Below are 19,512 nucleotides of genomic sequence, written 5' to 3'. Positions count from 1 at the left end.
TAGATAACTCTGAAACCTTAACTGCTTTCTCAATATTTTATTCCTCACCTATTCACCTGCCTGTCTTCAAACTCTTCTTTATTGTTTAATGCTTTTGAACTTCTAAACACTATTTTCTGTTTCTCTAACTAAGCCTATCAAATACTATTGTTGCTTAATCCATCAATCCTCGTGGGATCGACCCTTACTCACGTAAGGTATTACTTGGTACGACCCGGTGCACTTGCCGATAAGTTAGTGGGTTACAAATTCCGCACCAGTAACCGCACCATGAAAAAGGATTTTTTTTAAAACATGAAATTACATCATCTATGATTTGACCTTGAAAGGAATTGATATAAGAAAGAAAAAGTGATTTGATTTTATTAAAAATTAAAATAGAAAGTAATTTAAATTTGAAATTTTTTTACTAAAGGACAAAAGGAATAAAATAAAATAAAAACACATGGATAATGTAACACTCATTTAGGGCCCATAGGTGGTTGGGTTTAAGGAAACACATAGGACCACTGAGAATCTGAATTTTTAAGGTCGGCCCAGATGATTCAGCATATGCAATAAGGCCCAGAGAGCGAAGTTCAGAGAGATGGTTCTTCATATGCCCAGAATTGTCTCATCCCAACCTATGAGACAAAAACTTCAACAAACACATCAATAATTTTCAAACAATGAATCATGACATAAAATCCCTAGACTAGTCTTAAGCATGCAGAATCTGTCTTCAGCGAGTGATTTAGTAAAAATATCAGCTCATTACTCTTCTGATTTAACAAATTGAATGCCAATATCCCCTTTTTGAACATGTTCTCTTATCAAGTGAAATCTCACTTCAATATGTTTAGTTCTAGAGTGCAAAACTAGATTCTTTGAAATATTAATGGCCCTCATATTGTCACACACAAGAGAATATCTTCAACATTTAATTTATAATCAGCAAGCTGTGTTTTTAACCACATAAGCTGAGAATAACAAGAAGAAGCAGCTATATACTCAGCCTCTACAGTAGATAAAGCCACTGTGGACTGCTTCTTACTTGACCAGACATTTATAGACTTTCCAATGAAATAACATGTGCCTGATGTGCTCCTTCTATCAACTCTATCACAAGCAAAATCTGTATCACAATAACCAACTGCAGAAAAATTATCAGTCTTAGGATACCATAAACCAAAATTGGATGTGTCATGAACATATCTAATGATCCTTTTAACTGCTGAAAGATGTGACTCTTTTGGTTTTGATTGGAATCTTGAACACATTCCAACACTTTGCACAATATTAGGTCTAGAGGAAGTTAAGTACATAAGAGAGCCAATCATTCCTCTATATCTAGTCTCATCTACATCTTTCTTAGTTTCTCCTTTTTCTAATTTTGAATTAGGGTGCATTGGAGTTCCCATGGGTTTGGTATATTTCATACCAAATTTTTAACTAGTTCCTTGGCATACTTCTCTTGATGAATAAAAATACCAAGTTTAGTTTGCTTAATTTGAAGTCCAAGAAAAAAATTAAGTTCACCCATTATACTCATGTCAAATTCACTTGTCATGAGTTTTCCAAATTCAGTACAAAGGGATTCATTGGCTGATCTAAAAATAATGTCATCAACATAAATTTGGACTAGAATGAAAGAAACATTAGAATTCTTGATAAACAGAGTAGTGTCTGTGGTGCCTCTTTGAAAATCATTTTTCAACAGAAAAGAGCTAAGTCTCTCATACCAAGCTCTAGGAGCTTGTCTTAAACCATAGAGAGCTTTTGATAGTTTGAAAATATGGTTAGAAAATTCTTTATTTTCAAAACCAGGTGGCTGAGCCACATACACTTCTCTATCTATCACATCATTCAAGAATGCACATTTCACATCCATTTGATATAATTTAAAACCACAAAAAGCAGCATAAGCTAGAAGAAATCTTATGGCTTCTATTCGGGCAACAGGGGCAAAGGATTCATCAAAATCTATTCCCTCTTCTTGGTCATATCCTTGTACCACCAATCTTGCTTTATTTCTAGCAATGCTTCCATCTTCACCAAGCTTGTTCTGAAATATCCATTTGGTGCCTATTACTTTCTTTCCACTTGGCTTTGGAACCAATGTCCAAAATTGGTTCTTCTCAAACTCATGAAGCTCATCCTTCATTGCCTTTACCCAAGAGGGGTCGTCAAGAGCTTCCTTGACGTTTTGAGGCTCCCTTTGAGACAGAAAAGCAATGTTAGTTTCTTCATTTGCCTTCCTAGTAGAAGAACGAGTTTTGACACCATGTGAAACGTACCCGATGACAAATTCCTTGGGATAATTCTTTAAGAATCTCTATTCACGAGGTCTAGTGGACTTGGAGGCAGATTCAGTCAATAAGGGATTCAAGGAACTGGTAGTTTCAGGATGTTCTCCAGATTCATGAGACAAAACAGAATTATCTCTTGCAGAATTTTTAGCAGCTGCAGTTTCTGATTCAACTTGCTCAGAATTCTCATTTTCATGATTTTGTGCCTTTTCAACATCCTTTTGAACCTGATTTCCTATATCACAGTCTTCCAAAACACTTTGAACCAAGTTAGTATCACAAAATGTAACATGTATAGACTCCTCAATTATTCTAGAATCTTAATGATAAACTCTATATGCTTTACTATTTGTGGAGTATCCTACAAATAAACACTCATATGCCTTTGGATCAAATTTTTCCAAATTATCTTTATTATTAAGAACAAAGCATTTGCATCCAAAGATATGTAAGTAATTTAAATTTGGTGGGTGACCTTTCCAAAGTTCATAAGGTGTTTTCTTCAAAAGTTTCCTTATGATAGTTCTATTTAAAATGTGGCAAGCAGTGTTAACCGCCTCAGCCCAAAGGAATTTTGGAACATTACTCTCACAAAGTATAGCTCTTGTCATTTCTTGAATACTCCTGTTTTTTCTTTTCACAACACCATTTTGTTGTAGTATTCTTGGACAAGAGAAGTTGTGTGATATTCCAAATTTCTCACAAAAGGATTCAAATTAATGGTTTTCAAATTCAGTTCCATGATCACTTCTTATAGAAGAAATCTTTAAATCCTTTTCATTTTGAACTTTCTTGCTAAAAATTTCAAAGGCCAAAAAGGCTTCATTTTTGTGTGCAAGAAATAAAACCCATCCAAATCTAGAGTAGTCATCCACAATTACTAAACCATAATGTTTACCACCTAATTAAGCTTTGAATTCCTGTTGGACCAAATAAATCAATATGTAGCAATTCAAGTGGTCTTTTAGTAGAGATATCTTCCTTTGATTTAAATGAAATCTTTGTTTGTTTTCCCATTTGGCAAGCATCACAAGCGCTGCCTTTGTCAAACCTTATCAAAGGAAGACCTCTTACTAATCCCTTCTTGACAAGTTTGTTTATTTGAAACATACTTGCATGGCCTAATCTCTTATGCCATAGCCACTTTTCAGACTCTTTAGAATGAAAACAAGCTACATTTTGATCCTTTAGTTCATCAAGGGTAAGTCCATACACATTATCACAACGCTTAGCAATAAACAATACTTCATTGGTCTTTTCATTTACAACACAGCATTCCAATCTTTTAAAAATCACCAAATAACCTAAGTCACACAATTGAATTATACTAAAAAAAATTATGCCTTAAGCCATTTACTAAGAAGACATCATCAATGAAAGTAGATTGATTGTTACCTACTTTTCCAACAGCCACAATTTTACCTTTTCCATCATCTCCAAAGGTCACAAAGCCTCCATCATACTTGTTTAGTTTGATGAAAAAAGTTGACCTTCTAATCATGTGCCTTGAGCATCCACTGTCCAAGTACTACATCTCCCTTTTGTTCTTGGATGCTAGACAAATCCGCGTTAAAACTTCAAGTAACCTTAGGTATCCAAATTAATTTGGATCCTTTGAAGTTAATCTACCTTGATTGCCCAAGTGCATTGAAATCACAGACAACATTGTAAATTTGGTTTCCTACTATTCTTTTTTCAATGAAGCATTGTGAGTATGAGTGACCAAATTTCTTATAATTAAAATAATAATTTTCTGATGCATGTTGCTAAAATGGAGATGAGTTATGATGCTGGAAATGATTAAAGGACTGAAATTTTCTGGTTTTTGGAAGAGGTGCATTTCTTTTGATAAAATGATTTTTGTTATGATTTTTTCTTTTTGCAAAAGCATTCCAACAAAAATTTTTGAATGTGTTTTGGCTTTTTGAAGATGAGGTTCTATTGTTAAATGTTGGTTTTTTGAATGTAATCTCATTGGTTGGAACATAGCCAAGACTCGACTTGTTAGAAACAGTTTCGGTTCTTGAAGACAAAGTATTTTCATTTGAAAAGGAACTTCCAAAATTTTCTTCATATATGGGAACATGTCCTAAAACAGATTTGTCCATGTTGGACTTAGTTTTCGATGAAGAGGCCAGAAATATTGTAGGAGATCTATCAAAAAACAGCATCATCATTTGTCACATATCCTTAACTAGATTTTTCAAACAATGGTCTTTGACTTGCAAGTAATTTGTCCAAGTTGCTAGAAAGCAAATTTTGCTAAGTCAGCATTAATCTTTTAATCATTTCATTTAGTCTTTCATTTTCAGGAATAAGCTCTTGAGAAGGATCCACAATGTGCTTTCCTTTTAGTTTTTCAAGTTTAGATTTTAAAAATCTGTTTTCTTTAATAATATCTAAAGCACATTCAATTTCCTTCACCTTTTCTTTCAAAAACTCATTTTTAGCTTTCAACATTTCTTTTTCAGATTTACATTTAGTGTATTTTTCCAGCAGTTTTGAAGAATTTTGTGTGAGATCATCAATTATAACATGTAAATCATCTATGGACAAGTCATAGTAATTTACCTCATCAAGTTGATCAACACCAGCCATGAAGCAGATTTGTGCTTCGCATTCTGAGTCTTCTTCTTCATCCGACTCATTCTCAAGATCTTCCCAAGATGCCATGATCACTCTTTTCTTTTCTTTCTTTCCTTTTTCTTCCTTCTTGAGCTTCGGACAGTTGAACTTAAAATGTCCAGCCTCCTTGCAATGATGACAACTCACCTTACTCAAGTCCTTCTTGTATTCTTTTGAGCTTGAACCCTTGGACTTGCCTTTGTTCCACATTAGCCTTCTAAGTCTCCTAGCAAAAAATACAAGTTCATCATCTAAAAAACCATCACTAGACTCACTCTCTTTTGATTCTATTTTTGACTTAAGGGCTATTCCCTTTTTCTCTGAGTCCGGGCTTGTGTGTGTGGCTTCATAGGCAAGGAGTTTTTCTCTCATCTCATTATAGGTTATGGGACTTAGGTTGTTACTCTCGGCTAGGACGGTGGCTGTTGTTTCCCATTCCTTTGTGAGGCTTCTAAGTAGTTTTCTCACTAAGGTTTGTTCTGAGTAGGTTGTACCCATAGCATCGAGGTTGTTGATTATGATTAAGAATCTCTCAAACACTTCATCAATACTTTCTCCATCCTTCATGTTGAACATCTCGTATTCTTTTTCGTAGTATATCAATCCTCGTTTCTTTGACCTGTTTAGTGCCTTCGTGTGTAACCTGGAGTTTCTCCCAGATTTCTTTGACTGTCTTGCATCTAGACATTTTTTAGTAAGCTGATAGCACAGTGAAGAAGGTTGATGGCCTTGGCATTCAGTTCTATTTTCTTCTTGTCGTCGTCATTCCATTCAGTTTCTTCTTTTGGAGTCACCACTCTATCAGCACTTGTTTTTGTTGGAATCTTGGGGCCGCTTACAATGATCTTCCATATGTTATAGTCAATGGATTGGATGAAGATCCTCATCCTCTCTTTCCAGTAGACATAGTTCTTTCCGTTGAAGAATGGAGGCCTATTGTTTGACTGGCCTTCAGTTAGAGTGTAGGCAACTGTGGTTGTGCCCAAGTTGTTCGCCATTGGACCATTGCTTCTAGCGGTGAAGCTTGATTCTTGAGACCAAGGCTCTTGATACCAATTGAAGGTTGTAGAAGGCTTAGAGAATGGGGAGTGAATCTATGGCCTTCTTTTACTTTAATCAAATAACCCTTTAATTACAAACTTTCAATCTAAATCTGTTTGAACTCAGCAGCGAAAAATTTATGAGACAATTTCATTTTATCTCATGAATATAAGAAAACAGAACAGAGAAGGGAAGTGAGAAGCTGACACCATCATGTATCCTGTTTCAGTTGCCTTGTGCAATGCAACCTACATCCAGTCTCCACCACAACAGTGGTGAAATTTTCACTATAGTTAAAGTATTACATATACCAATTCCACAGGATTGACACAATATCCTTTCCCTTTCAAGTTCTAACCTAACTTAACTTGGTTATGCTAATACCTAACTCTTCACTCTTAGTGCTTATCCAACTAAGAAACGGGTACCTCACTGGTACAACATACAAGACACAAAACCAACCTAAAGAAATCTAAAATCACTCTAGGCTTTTCTCTCAAGTGTGTCACTCAACCTTTTTATCACTCTTTGGCTTTTACTTGATCTCCCTCTTTATGCCTTTTCACTCTCAAGAAATTACAGAAAGATATACATTAAAAATGAAAACTACAATTTGTAAAACATGAAGGAGATTGATTGCTTCAACAGCCTCTATTACTATGCGATGAACCAGATTTGCTTAACTCTGATTTCGTTCCTCATTCTGGTGGAATGCTCCTTTGATAGAAAGCAGTATCCAAGTTGATGAACTTTCTCAGAGAAGACTTCTCAAAACATGAAATTTAAACCTTGGTTCTCTCTCCTTGCTTCAATAGAAATAAAATTTTTTTCTTTTTGTATCTCCTTGCATGTTGCTGAGATGCTCTCTTCCAGGTCAACCCTCGAGCTTTGTGCTTCACTAACTTAGCCATCCACTTTCTTCTGTTAATCCCAAATTGGAATTTTGGAACAGATCCATTTTTCTTGACTGAAAGACTCAGAACAGCAAAGAAGAAAAGTTTTCAATGGCAATCTCACATATGAACCCTTGAGATACTACTTGGTCCCCAAGAAATGATCTTGGCCTTTGATTCACAGCAGTGTACCTCAGAAATCACTTTTTCCATATATCTCAAAATGAAGTAGCAGAGATTTAGAGAATGAGGGAAGAAAGTAAGATGCATGTAAAAGGAAATGAATCACCTTTAGCCTCTGTCTTAGCTTGATATGGTTTGATTTGGGTGATTAGACCTTAACCTCTTTGCTTAGCTCTTCTCTTTCTTTCTTCTTCAATGATTGACTTAGGAATGAAGCACTCTCTCTCTTCTCTGAGTTCTGTCCAAATTGAAAAAGGAACGTTGCTTTGGAGGCAAGCACTTGGAGAGATTAGCTTGAGAGAATTACATTGGGCTTAGGTTGGATTTGATCCAATTGACCCAGCTGAATTTCTTGCTTTGATTTCTTTGGGCTTCCTTTGTTTAGACGGCCCACTAGTAGATTCATTTTGTTCCATATTGGGCTGCTGCTATGTTTGCTAATTATGGCCTGCATCACTTAATCAGAAATAATCAAAACTAATTTAGTGATTAGCCCACTAAAAATAATGTTTGTCATCATCAATTTAATTTAGTTAATTTCTTAATTCAATAATTCCTCAATCGACTAAATTGAGCCGTCTACATCTATAAAATTTGGTTCATTAAAAAGTTAAATTAGGTCTATTAAGAAACTAAATTGATTTTAACATCTTTGTGGAGTCCAAATAGTTGTCTGCACAGTAAGATAGCGTTGTTTAGACTCTATTTGTTTTTTGTCTCTGTTAGCCGCCAAAGACATGAACACGGTGGTACATGTTCTTTGTTTGGCTTGTGAGACACAAAAATAAGAGAGGCACAGTTGATAAGCAAAAATTGAAGTTCACGGATATCAGAAAGTGCATCGGATCGCCCAGGTAATACCATGGTGAGTGGATATCGTTTCCACGAGGATTAAAGGATTGAGCAAGCAATTGTCAAATTAAATTCCTAATTAAATTAATAAAACCTGATTTTAAGGGGGCAAGATTGTGTCTTGCTGAGAGCTTGAAAACCTTGAGTTCTTGAATGCTTGAATCCTTACAGATAGAAAGCTTGAATGTTGATTTGCGAGAAGGCAGTGATGGTTAGAGTCAAGGGTTTCAAAGATGTTTATACTTTTAGAGAAATCAAACCTTGTTTACTTATCTTGAAGTTTGCAAAGATCTTTCCCGACAAATCTTTAGTAACCGATTTTCAATTCCTTGGTTCCTCAATTTCTCAAGCATTAATTAGTCGTCAGTTAATTAATCAAGAGATTAAGCATAAAAACTGATTTAGTTTTCAAATAAGATTTAAAAGTAGTCCTTAGGTCCAATTACATGTCACATATTCAAGTTAGTCCTGTCTAATAAAATCTTTAGAAGAAAAACACAATTTTCAAAAGTTGTTCTAATCCGAATTATATGTCACTTATTCAAAATTAGAGTGATTGAAAATCATGCACGTGTTACACACTAATTTAACCACTATTCATAGCCGAATTCAAAGAGTCATGTGAAAGAGTTTTCAAGTTTTAACTCAAATATCAAATTTTCCAATTATAATAAAAGAATTCAAAAGAGATTAGCATACCTTTCGATACCACTAATCCGAATGAAGAATGGATAACTCAATCATGAAATAGATCAATGCAAAACTTTAAAATAAAATAAACGTAGATTAATAACCCATAGAAAACATAAACAGAGCTCATAACCCTTTGACAAAAAATTAGTTACCCATCGAAAAGGAAAGCAAACAATAAAAAGAGATTACGGAGGACCTGAATGTCTGGTTTCCCCCACCCCTTTTTAATTCACAAACCCTAACCATAAAACTCCACACACACAACTCTCACCCTAATTTTCCTTCCCTTCAGCCGCCACACCCCTCCCCTTTCTTCCAAAAACACAAACACACACACCCATGAAGAAGGAGAGAGAAAGAGCACGGAGAGCAAAGAAAAGAGAGATGGAAGATCTGCTGCCTCGCTGCCGACGTGATCATCGAACTGTCGTACGCAAGGAGCTCGTGCCACGATCATCAGCGTCCTCCAGCTTTGCCTGCACTGCGGCGCCTCCTGTCAGCCGTTCGTGGAGCTGCAAAGAGCATCGCCGTCGAAGCCGCACTGTCGTGTCACCGTCAAGTAAACTAGAACGCAAGAGAGGAAGGGGGCGACTGTGCCGCTACTGTAGTCGCCCGTGAGTTGCACGGTGCCGTTGGAGTCGCCGTTGAGCTGCTCTATTTCACAGTGGCTGAGCTCTGGTACTCCCTGTTTGTCGAGCTTGTGGTGTTGATGCGGGAATCACTGTCGGAGCAGGAGAAGATTGTGTCGCTATGATTCTGGCTGCTGGGAGCAGCTCTGTAGCCGCCGGAACCACCATCGAGGCTACCGCTACTTGGTCCGGTTGTTACTCCTTAGTTATTGTAAGCATTTTCATTTCGAAAATCTTTGAAATTCAGTATTCTATGATATTTGTTAGAGATTCTGAGGTTCTAGAAACGTAAGGTCGATTTCCGGTTGTTGCACAAAAAATAGAATAAAAATATATCAACTGGAACCGGGAGCTCCAGGTACTCGCAAACTAATTTGAAAGCCCGAATGGCTGCCCAGCTATTAGGATGCAATTGAGACGGCGCCACGGAGCAACGATTCATCAATGCCTAAACGAACTCCGAAAAAGGGAGGCGTACCCCCAGCCGGGTAAATATCAACTCGTATACCCACATCCAGTCGGGTACTCAGGGCGAGACGGGATTTAGGTAGCAAACCCTCTCATCAGATTCAGGGAGTTCTAGCTCATACTGACGCTGATCACGAAGCCGCTGGAGATCTGCCTCCGTCACCCAAGACGGCGTTCTCCAAACATCAGAGGTCACGCAATAGTACGTCGAGAGAACGCCACCAGTCGGAACCACGGGGGCTCCAACACTTTCACTCCTCTGCCGGACCATACCTAAAAAAGGGAGAGGGGCACCACCATCAACCCACCGGAACCAGGCGGAAGAAAATCATGCAAACACCAAATCTATCTAGCACAAACCAAAAATACACCCAGAACAGTGGTGCTCACCCCTTCTAATAACCCACTACTCCTACTCAAAACACAGCTCCATCATGAAGAAAATACAGGATACAAACTAAACGAAAGAGATGAGCAAAACAATCAAAACATAAAAAGAGGAGAGAAACACCAACCTAATAAAGACTGAAGCGAAGATCAAGGAGTAATCCATAGCACAGGACAGACGCACAGAACGCACAAACGATTTAGGAAAATTCGAAGCAACAAGAATAGCGCAGAGAGGAAGAAGAAGAAAAACTAAATGCAAGGGAAATAGAAAATCAGAAATGGTTGCCAAGCGCTTTCGAAAAATGAAAAGACAAAAGGAAAAAATTAAGAAAAAGACCAAAATGTCCCCTCACATTAAATACCATTATGACACCTTGAAAAATACAAATAATAGACCTCCCTTCGGAAAGAGCAACAGGCACATGATAAAGATGCCCGAACCGACCAAGGTTCAAGCAATCCCCCACACCGTACCCATACGGCACGACCATGAAACTCCCAGGGCTTCTGACCTCGACAGGGGAAACCGGACCACGAGCCCCTCATCAAGTCACAACAACAAAAAAGTCCTTTCAGCGACGACATCGAGCACACTCGCTCTCTCGCTCCGGGGGTAGCTGTTACAAACCCGGTTCCCGGGTCCCACAATGAACGGCCTCCGAACCGACTACTCGGGTTCAAGCCTTCTATTAGCAGCCTAAAACGGTCCTCCAATCTCTAACCAACATTCAAATTCGAATACCTCCATTATCTTAACCAGACAAAATAAGATGAGATAACTACCACTAGCTATATAAAGGAGAGCCAGAGGCCCCCTCAAGTACGTTACTCATTCCACACACCTTACACCTCTCATATCCATTCTTACTTAGCATCGAGGTGTCTTTGCAGGTACCATCCCCATTGCTCCAGTCAGATAATCTAGCGACCACCTCAACTCGCAACTCCTCGATCCATCACACAACACGTACCAGAGACTTCTAGTACAAATTTGTTGTTTAAATTATAATTTGATTATCATTCAATAATATTATTGTATTATAATTNTTATTTTATTATTATTTTATATATTTTTATTTAATTATTACGGGTCAAATGGTTCGATTAGTGCCCTACCAATTGAACTATTGACCTAGTAGTAATCCAACAACTTTGTCAAATCGATCGTCGTTCAATTCTTATAACTATGATTCTAACACATCGCAAATGCACTTAAATGTCTGAAATAAAAAATCGGATTTTAGATTCTGAGTTCACTTATTAGCTGTTGTAAATTATGCATATAGGGAAACAAAAGTTAGAAATGAAATTAATAAATACGAAAGATCATAACATACTACAATAAAGTCAATAAGATCATCAAGATGGATGAAAATTGCAGCAGCATAAGATATCCAGACACGTTACTCCAACGGATAGCAAGAGATGGAGAAGGACCAGGAGGTTGGCTTGTAGGATTAGTTGCAGTTGTCTTTTCCAGAGAGCAAGCATAGCTGCAGCGACTCGGCCGCACAACTCGGTAAACGCCAGCGCTGGCAAGGATATAGACATCTTTGTTGTTGTCTTCACCAAATGAAAAGATATAACCTAATGCTGGAAGGGAGCTCCCAGGTGCCGAGTCACATTTGAGAGCAGAATCATGTGCACACTTGAAAGGGGTTTTGTTAGTGCTGAAATTTCCACTGTTTTCTGGGTCTTCTGTGGCTGCCCATATTGCTCCAGCATACAAATCTCCATACAAATACCTGAAATCAATTTCAATGATATAATGTATAAGGAAACATAGCAGCTATAATATTCATTTATTTTAATCAAATACCTGGTTATAATATAATGTATAAGGAAACAAAGTACTTAAATTTGGTTTCTAATTCGTATTCGGACATTATTACCAACCAACTATTTGTAGTTTTGTACATCTATTTGGTTGCATAATATTTATAACATCAATTAGTCTTTTATTGTATATTGTATACGTAGACAACAATCGTTCTGCAGTAGATTGATAGTTATCTTATGCAATAAAGGAGCGAATTGTTAAGAATTAATTTTATATAAATATGAATAATTATCATATTTTTGGAGATCAATTTAAGCATATTGCATATATAGGTGCTATAGGTGTTATTTGTTCTAATCCAAGAATTTATATATCCAAATCAAGGCATGAGGAATGAGGATGCTACACTGAAAAGAGAAAGGAAAATTTTGTTGTTAAAATTAGGTTAAATTACTTTAGAAATCTATAGTTTTCACATAATTTGTTTTTATAACTTAAAAGTTTATAATTAATTAATTTTTTATATTGTACAAAAAAAAATTTCAATCCAAGTCCTATAGTATAAAAATATATAATCAAGTACTTATACTATTTAAAGATTTTCAACTAAGTAGCCCTATATTAAATTATGAAGGCTAATTTTTTTTAGATATAGAACAAGATTGTGTATAATTTATGTTAATGGTTAATTGGTGTGTTTTTCTTTGATATGGATTTTTATTTTTATTTTTAAATAACAATTAAGACCCTCATATTTGAAGAATAATGAAATTTGTAGAAAGATTTGAGGGTCAGATTTCCTAAATTCACAAATCGGAGGGTCTCCGATTTGTGTTAAAATATTTTTTTATCACCGTAAAAAATTTTTTAATGCTAAAATACAAATTTGATGGTCAGATTTGTATATTTAAAAAAAATTAAAATAAGAAAAAACATATCTAACCCTCATATTTGCATGTTAAAAGAAAAAATTAAAGGTCACAAATCAGATTTGTGCTCTCCACATGAAAAAAAAAACCACATCAAGTGTCCACATTGTTTGAAATTACCATTTTAAGCCCAACACAAAATAAAAAGTGGATTGAAAAACGTTTGTGTCATATAGTAATAGGGATGGCAATGGGTAGAGTAGGGTAGGGTTTGGATCCAACCCTAACCCTACCCGCGGGTTGAAATTTTTATATAAATTAAACCCTATCCTATCCACGGGTTGAGAATTTCCCAACCCTAACCCTACCCGCTCTTAACCCGCGAGTACCCGACCCTACCCGCGAGTTACAAAAAATAATATATATAACTTGATGATAATTTAAAATAGAACTGATTTTTATGTAAAAAAAAATATTAAATTATCAATTAATGATTTTCTTTTAGTGGTTAAGGATCTTTTGCATTTAGTGAGAGGTCTTTGATTCAACATCCACTTACAACATATTTTTATATAAGTATATAACATAAACATATATAGAGTGCGGGTTGGTCGGGTAGGGTTGAGGCTCAACCCACACCCTACTCGACCTGCACGAGAACCCTACCCGCACTCTATCCTACCGCTGTGGATTGGGTTGGTAACCCTACCCGATCGGGTGGGATCGGTTTGGATACCCGCGGGTAAGATACATATTGCCACCCCTATATAGTAATTTAATTAAAAATGCTCAACTTCATTTCTTCCCGATACAGGGATCTCATTGAAATTAGTGAACAGCAAAGGGACTTAATCACAAATTTTCAAAACTATAGCAAGTTCCAGAGTAATTAAACCACAAAAATAATTTGATGCATTCCTCAGTTAGACATGCTTTATGTGCTTACTGAAGAAAACTTATTACCTTCCATATGTGCAAGGATCAGTGGTAGAACGATAGATATATCCCCCAGTTATTGATGCTGATCCTTCATTCTTGTTGACAACTGAATGGTTGTATCCAAGTATTGGGAAAATTGGATTAATAGATTTTACAGAGGTATTGCCTTCCGCTGATTGAGTGGGGTTGAAGAGATAAGGGCCCTCGTAAACACTCCATCCATAGTTTCCGCCCTTTGTGATGAGATCTACCTCCTCGTATAGATCCTGCATAAAAATCAGTTGTTAATAATTGAGAATGTTCTACTAAGTACTAACTCACAAATTTAGCATTACACTTTGTAGGAAATGTATCCTCACATGTGAAATTTTACATGTTGGTTTTTACTATTGATTAGATTATTTTCTTTAATGATTCAGTATTTAGCTTAACCTTGATTGATGGTAAAAATCAACACAGATAACGTCTAGATGAGATGATCGATTTCCCACTTTGTAGGAATAACATGTAGAGCTTGAACTTTGAAGTGAGTCAACAGTGATGTAATTATAGTTCAAAAATGTGTCGGTAAAAGCATCCACAAACCTGTCCAACATCTGCACACACAAAGTAGGAAGGTCTTTCTGAATCAAAACTGCATCGCCATGGATTTCTTAGTCCTAAGGCCCATATTTCAGGCTGCAGATCTTTGTCTTCACTAAATGGATTATCCTTTGGAATGGAATAGTTACCCCATAGCCCAAGTTTGCTAATTTCAGCTGCACCTGAAAAATTCAAGAATAAATGTCATTTCCAAAAGCATGTGAGTACACCTTTTTGAAAGTAAGAGTGGTTCATAATAATTTTACCTCTTTTTGTACATATTTTTTTAGTGTCTACATAGTATTTTGGTGTCTACATAGTATTTAGTTAATTTATGAATGTATGGAAAAATAAGTCAAACAACAGTCATTGTGAACCGGAGGTAGTAATTCTAAGCTGACATATGAATCAAGGAATGGGTATGCAGTTTATTTCAGTATGTTTTTGTGATTAAATTAGAAGTATTCCTTTACAGAGAACTCAGTATGCATACGTAGGTAAATGAGAGAACCAGGGGAACTATGCTTAGTAATACCTACTTGGGATATTGTCTACGTCAATCCTCATAATCTTTCCGAGTAAAGATTTCTTGTTTTGGGAAAAATTGTTTGGATCACCTGAGCCTCCTCCATCACCCATCATGAAGTATAGATATCCATCTTCTGGACCAAAGAGTATCTGACCTCCATGATGAGATGTATAAGGGAGGCCCATGGTAAATATTCTCCTCACTTCTGTTGGTTTTGCACTTTCAGCCTGCAAAAAAAATTAGAATTCAGTTCAACTCATTTAATATACTCTTCTAGAAAGTAGAAACTACTTTTTTTTTGTATGTGAGGATCAGCATTTACCGAGGAAGGCTGAGATCCGGTACCATTAGTGGTGTATTCTGCGATAACAGTTTGATACTGGCATGGTGGGGAACCATGATCAGTACCTATTTTTGATGGATCACAATTAACATCTGAATTACATGCACATCTTCCATTGCATCCCGACCACTTGGACTTATCACAGTTAAATGAAGCAAAGAATCGACCATTTTGCGCGAAATTCGGATGAAACGCCATTCCCATCATTCCAAATAGAGTATTAAAATAAACTTGGTCAGTTAGATCAACAAAGGGACTTGATTCGTCAAGCTTTAACGTTCCACCCGATTCCTTGTCTGGAAGTGTTGCCAGCCAAACCTTGCCCATCTGATTAGAGAAGAATGCTCGGTTAGAGCCATCAGGATGAGCTGCCATGCTAAGGTAAGATCCATTGCCAATTTTCTCAAGGCACAAGCCAAGAGGAGGGTTGATAGGTGTTGCGGTTTTGTTTAGTGCAACAGGTTCGCCTTCAAAACACACTGAAGTATTAGTCGATGTTCCACCAAAAGCGCTACAAAAGTCAGTTTTGGACTGCCACAAGTTAGTCAATTTTGTTGCATTGGCCTTAATTTGTGGTCCTCCTGCTTGTCCTTGCAATGAAGGGGCAAAAGGTGAATTTGTTATGTACACAGTTTGGCATGTATCCCATACTTGAGAGCAGAAATCCTCCACTGCTGCTGCCTTTGACTGTGACGAATTTGCTGGTACGGTGGAGTTGCAAAGCACTGGCACTGATCTCGGAGAGGATTGAACTGTATATAGCTCTGCTGAAAATGGGTCGCACCTCTACAACAAAGAAAGTATGCAAAGAAATGAATGGAGGTATGAATTTTTGAATTGTCTGAAAAGTGTTAAGTATGGTCCACTAGTAGAGATGTCAACATGTTGAGATCTCAATGCAGTTGGTCACTTTACATGACAAGAAAATTTGTTGAAGCATGTGACACTTTTGCTGTGACATTTTGTCAGTATATTTTATTTTATTTTATTTTATTTTCTTGTTTTTTTTTTGTTGGCCAGAACAGTACATCATGTAATTAATAATACTAATGTGTGTTGAGTCTTGTCTAACAGTGTCTAAGTATGAAAAGTTCTTTAACTAGAACTTGATTATGCAGCAAAACAGAATAAGAGAGAAAGGTTTTTGTGTAGTATTGAATGGAAAATTGAGAAATGACATTACACTGTAATTTGGCAATACGGCAGCTTATATACATAATACATAACAAGTCTAAAAGGGAGAGAGCTAAATCAAGAAATCACTACAAGATGCTAAAGAAAGCTTCTCCAAGAATCTGTTGAATAACAGCATTAACAGATTCTCTAAAACTAGAAACTGGAAGTTACTCACTATGCAAGTTACCAACTAAGCTAACTAACTATATAAGTTGCTAACTATCTCATTCCTTAATAAAGTAGAGATATTTTGAAGCTTGTAATTATTAAATTTGAAGTAAACGTGACTAATGATTCAACATGTTTTTAGAAGTTACAAATTGTTTCAGGTGTTAGTGACCAATTAAACTGAAGTTAGAATGAATTTGCACGAGTTACCAATTCAATGTTGTCTAGTGTAGACAACTTTTAATGGTTGCACATCTAACATTCTTGGTAATAATTTAGAAAACAACATACATAAACAGAACATTTGAAATATGCAAATATTTATATCAGCAATGTGCAGATCAGTTCTGACTTCTTTGGGAAAATGTACTCAACTTCCACTCCTTTCTTCTGAGTTAAGAACCAATAAAATTCCTCTACCCATTCAATATTTCACCATGGATTGCTACAAGCAAAATTACAGCCATGACTTTACAGGCATGAAAATTTGACAAAAGAATTAGTCTAGACTTCAGGGAAAATCATCTATGACAAATTGAGAAAGCTCTTGAAGCTCAAATCTCAATATATGGACCAGATGTTAATGTCGTGAAGAAAAGATAAACCTGAAATCATTACTCACTAGTTGCTCACTGATGCCACAACTCAAACATGAAGAAGTTAAATGGTTTATTTCAGTATACAATTCCTACTTCTAATGGTTGCACGGTGAAAGGGAAATTCAGTACACAGTAAACAGGTAAACGAGAGAACCAAGGTAACTTTGAAAATATGCTTTCAGGTAATAAATAAATAAATAAAAACAAAACAAAAAACAAATATCACTTACCGCACAAAGTATTGATTTCAAAACTGAGGCACAGGCGGGATCAGAGACTTTCATGGCTTGAAACTGCTTTTGTATTTGTGCATCTTGTGTGGAGTTGCAACATGTGCTTCCATTGTAAGGACAAAATCCAAGGGTTTTATTCAGGGTAAAGGGTGCCCCTACAGGAGCAACAAGAAATCAATAATAAATAATACAAACAGGGAAGTAAGGCTATGGAATCTATAAAACTAAAAAATGGACCAAAAAAGAAAAGAAAGAAAAAAATGGAAAGATAACTAGACTTACTGGAATCAACGCATAGAGGAAGTGAAACTGCACAATCCAAAAGCAGCAACAAGCAACAAAATAAGAAGGTGGTGGAAAATAGAACACCCTTCTTCATCTCACCATAAACCAGTTGAAACTTGAAACTCCTCTTACAATTCAACTTATATATACATTCAAATCCGCAAGCCTTCGCAGTATTTTGACTTGGTGGCATAAGATATTGTATTGATTCAAGGGAATGTTTTTAAGTCAACTCTACCCTCAATGTTTTAATATTGGATTCAGACCTGTCTATTAAAAAATAAAATAAAAAATAGAAAATGGGGGAAAGAAATTGCCCAACCACTGGCGTTGAAGTTGAAGTCCCTTTCAGTTCGCAGTTTCACGGATTGAAGACTGAATAAAGAAGCATCAAGTTGTAAGCGGTGTCTTGTTTCTGCAGTTGACTTTTGTTTTTAATTAATTTTCTACCTTAATTAATATTGGAGTTAAGTACGATTTTGGTCTTTAAGGCAGGGTTAGAAAATTTTTTTCGTTTTCGACTTTTTTTTTTTGCTACAAAATAGTTCCAAAAATTTAACTTAGTTTTAAAATTGTCCTTTTTACCAAATTTTTTATTTTTATTCCGAAAATATCCTAATTAAAAAAATAAAAAATAAAAAGAAAAAAAAGGAGACAAGTTAAAGGGGTAAAGAGATTCACACTTCGTGGGGGGTTCAAGGAAGAAGGTGGGGAAGGGGAGGGGAAGCACCACTGCTCCTCCCCGTCGCTGCCGCTCCTCGTCGTTCGGTCACACCAACGGCAGAGGGGAGGGTTCCAGATCTCACTCAACTAACGGCAAGAGAAGATAAAGCAGAGGGAGAGAGAAAGAGAAGCGGAGAGGAAGAGAAGAGAGGAAGGAGGCGCTGAAGAAGACCACGTCCAGCCACGCCCTGCCGTCGTCCTAATTGCGAACTGCCGTCGTCGGTCGCCATCGAACCATGTCCCATCGCTGCCACTGGAGTGAGTTCACGTCGACGCTTACAGATCCGCGAGGTTGGACGATCGTCGATGCTCCTCGCTGGACGCCAGCAAATCCATTGGTATTTCATTGTTGTTGCTTCTGCTTCTGTCTTCTACTTCTGCTTTTGCTTCTATTTTTGCTTCTGCTTCTGCTTCTGTTTTTGTTGTTGCTGTGATTCCATTATCCATTGTTGTTGTTTCGTTGTTATTTTGCTTTTGTTTTTGCTTCTGCTTTTGTTGCTGCTGTGATTCCATTATTCATTGTTGTTGTTGTTGATGATTCTACTTCTGCTTTCTGCTTCTGTTTCTGTTTCTCCTTCTGCCTCTACTTCTGCCTCTGCTTTCTGATTAATTTTGGGAAAGAAGGGGAAGGGTATTTTTGTCCGAAAGACAATTTTAAAACTAAGTTAAACCTTCAGGACCATTTTGTAGCAAAAAAAAGGTCGAGGACGAAAAAATTTTTCAGCCCCTACCTTAGAGACCAAAATCATACTTAACCCTTAATATTGATGGTTTTTGGACTAACCGACGTGGAAGATAATACTAAAATAAATAAATAAATGACCAAAATTGCCCCATTCAAGTCTAATTACTTTGTTGGTAGTTAGAATTTTTAATTAGGTTTTATATATTTTTTTAATTGAGTCTTTATATTATATAAGATTTGTAATTAAATTTTTAGGTGATAACTACTGTTTTGGTCCCTAACATTTACGGTCAAAATCAAATTCGTCCTTAACTTTATTTTGAATTTAAAATCGTCCTGAACATTTTAGTTGGTATTGAAATCGTCCTTTTGACCATTTTACCCTTCTCACTGACCCTACTTACTCGCCTCTCTGACCCAATCCTTTCTTCTTCATCTCCACTGTCATACTCTTCTTCTCATTCTCGTTCACACACTTTCTTCTTCTCTGATCAATGGAGTTTCTTCTATGGTGGCCGCTTCGCTTTACGTTGTTGACC

General features: G+C 36.5%; 1 protein-coding gene across 1 annotated transcript; it reads right to left on the bottom strand.

The window, feature by feature from the left end:
• On the bottom strand, positions 11,280 to 17,793 carry LOC107643903 (HIPL1 protein). Its single transcript, XM_016347654.2, has 7 exons — positions 17,563 to 17,793; positions 17,278 to 17,435; positions 15,084 to 15,890; positions 14,772 to 14,988; positions 14,236 to 14,414; positions 13,675 to 13,916; positions 11,280 to 11,807 (listed from the first exon to the last, which is right to left on the bottom strand). The coding sequence occupies exons 1-7, from the start codon at positions 17,756 to 17,758 to the stop codon at positions 11,399 to 11,401; spliced, it is 2,208 nt and encodes a 735-aa protein (XP_016203140.1). The 5' UTR covers positions 17,759 to 17,793; the 3' UTR covers positions 11,280 to 11,398.

The sequence above is a fragment of the Arachis ipaensis genome, chromosome B05, assembly GCF_000816755.2.
Source record: "Arachis ipaensis cultivar K30076 chromosome B05, Araip1.1, whole genome shotgun sequence".
In the NCBI taxonomy this organism is placed as follows: domain Eukaryota; kingdom Viridiplantae; phylum Streptophyta; class Magnoliopsida; order Fabales; family Fabaceae; genus Arachis; species Arachis ipaensis.
Note: the sequence above shows the minus strand (reverse complement) of the source record. Positions and strands in the feature narration are given on the sequence as shown.

Excerpts from the sequence above, each read along its gene's own strand:
- LOC107643903 (XM_016347654.2), bottom strand. The coding sequence starts at position 17,758 with ATGCCACCAAGTCAAAATACTGCGAAGGCTTGCGGATTTGAATGTATA. Across the intron at positions 14,989-15,083 it reads CCGGATCTCAGCCTTCCTCG|GCTGAAAGTGCAAAACCAAC; the intron begins GTAAATGCTGAT and ends TTTTTTTTGCAG. Across the intron at positions 11,808-13,674 it reads GATCCTTGCACATATGGAAG|GTATTTGTATGGAGATTTGT; the intron begins GTAATAAGTTTT and ends AATTGATTTCAG.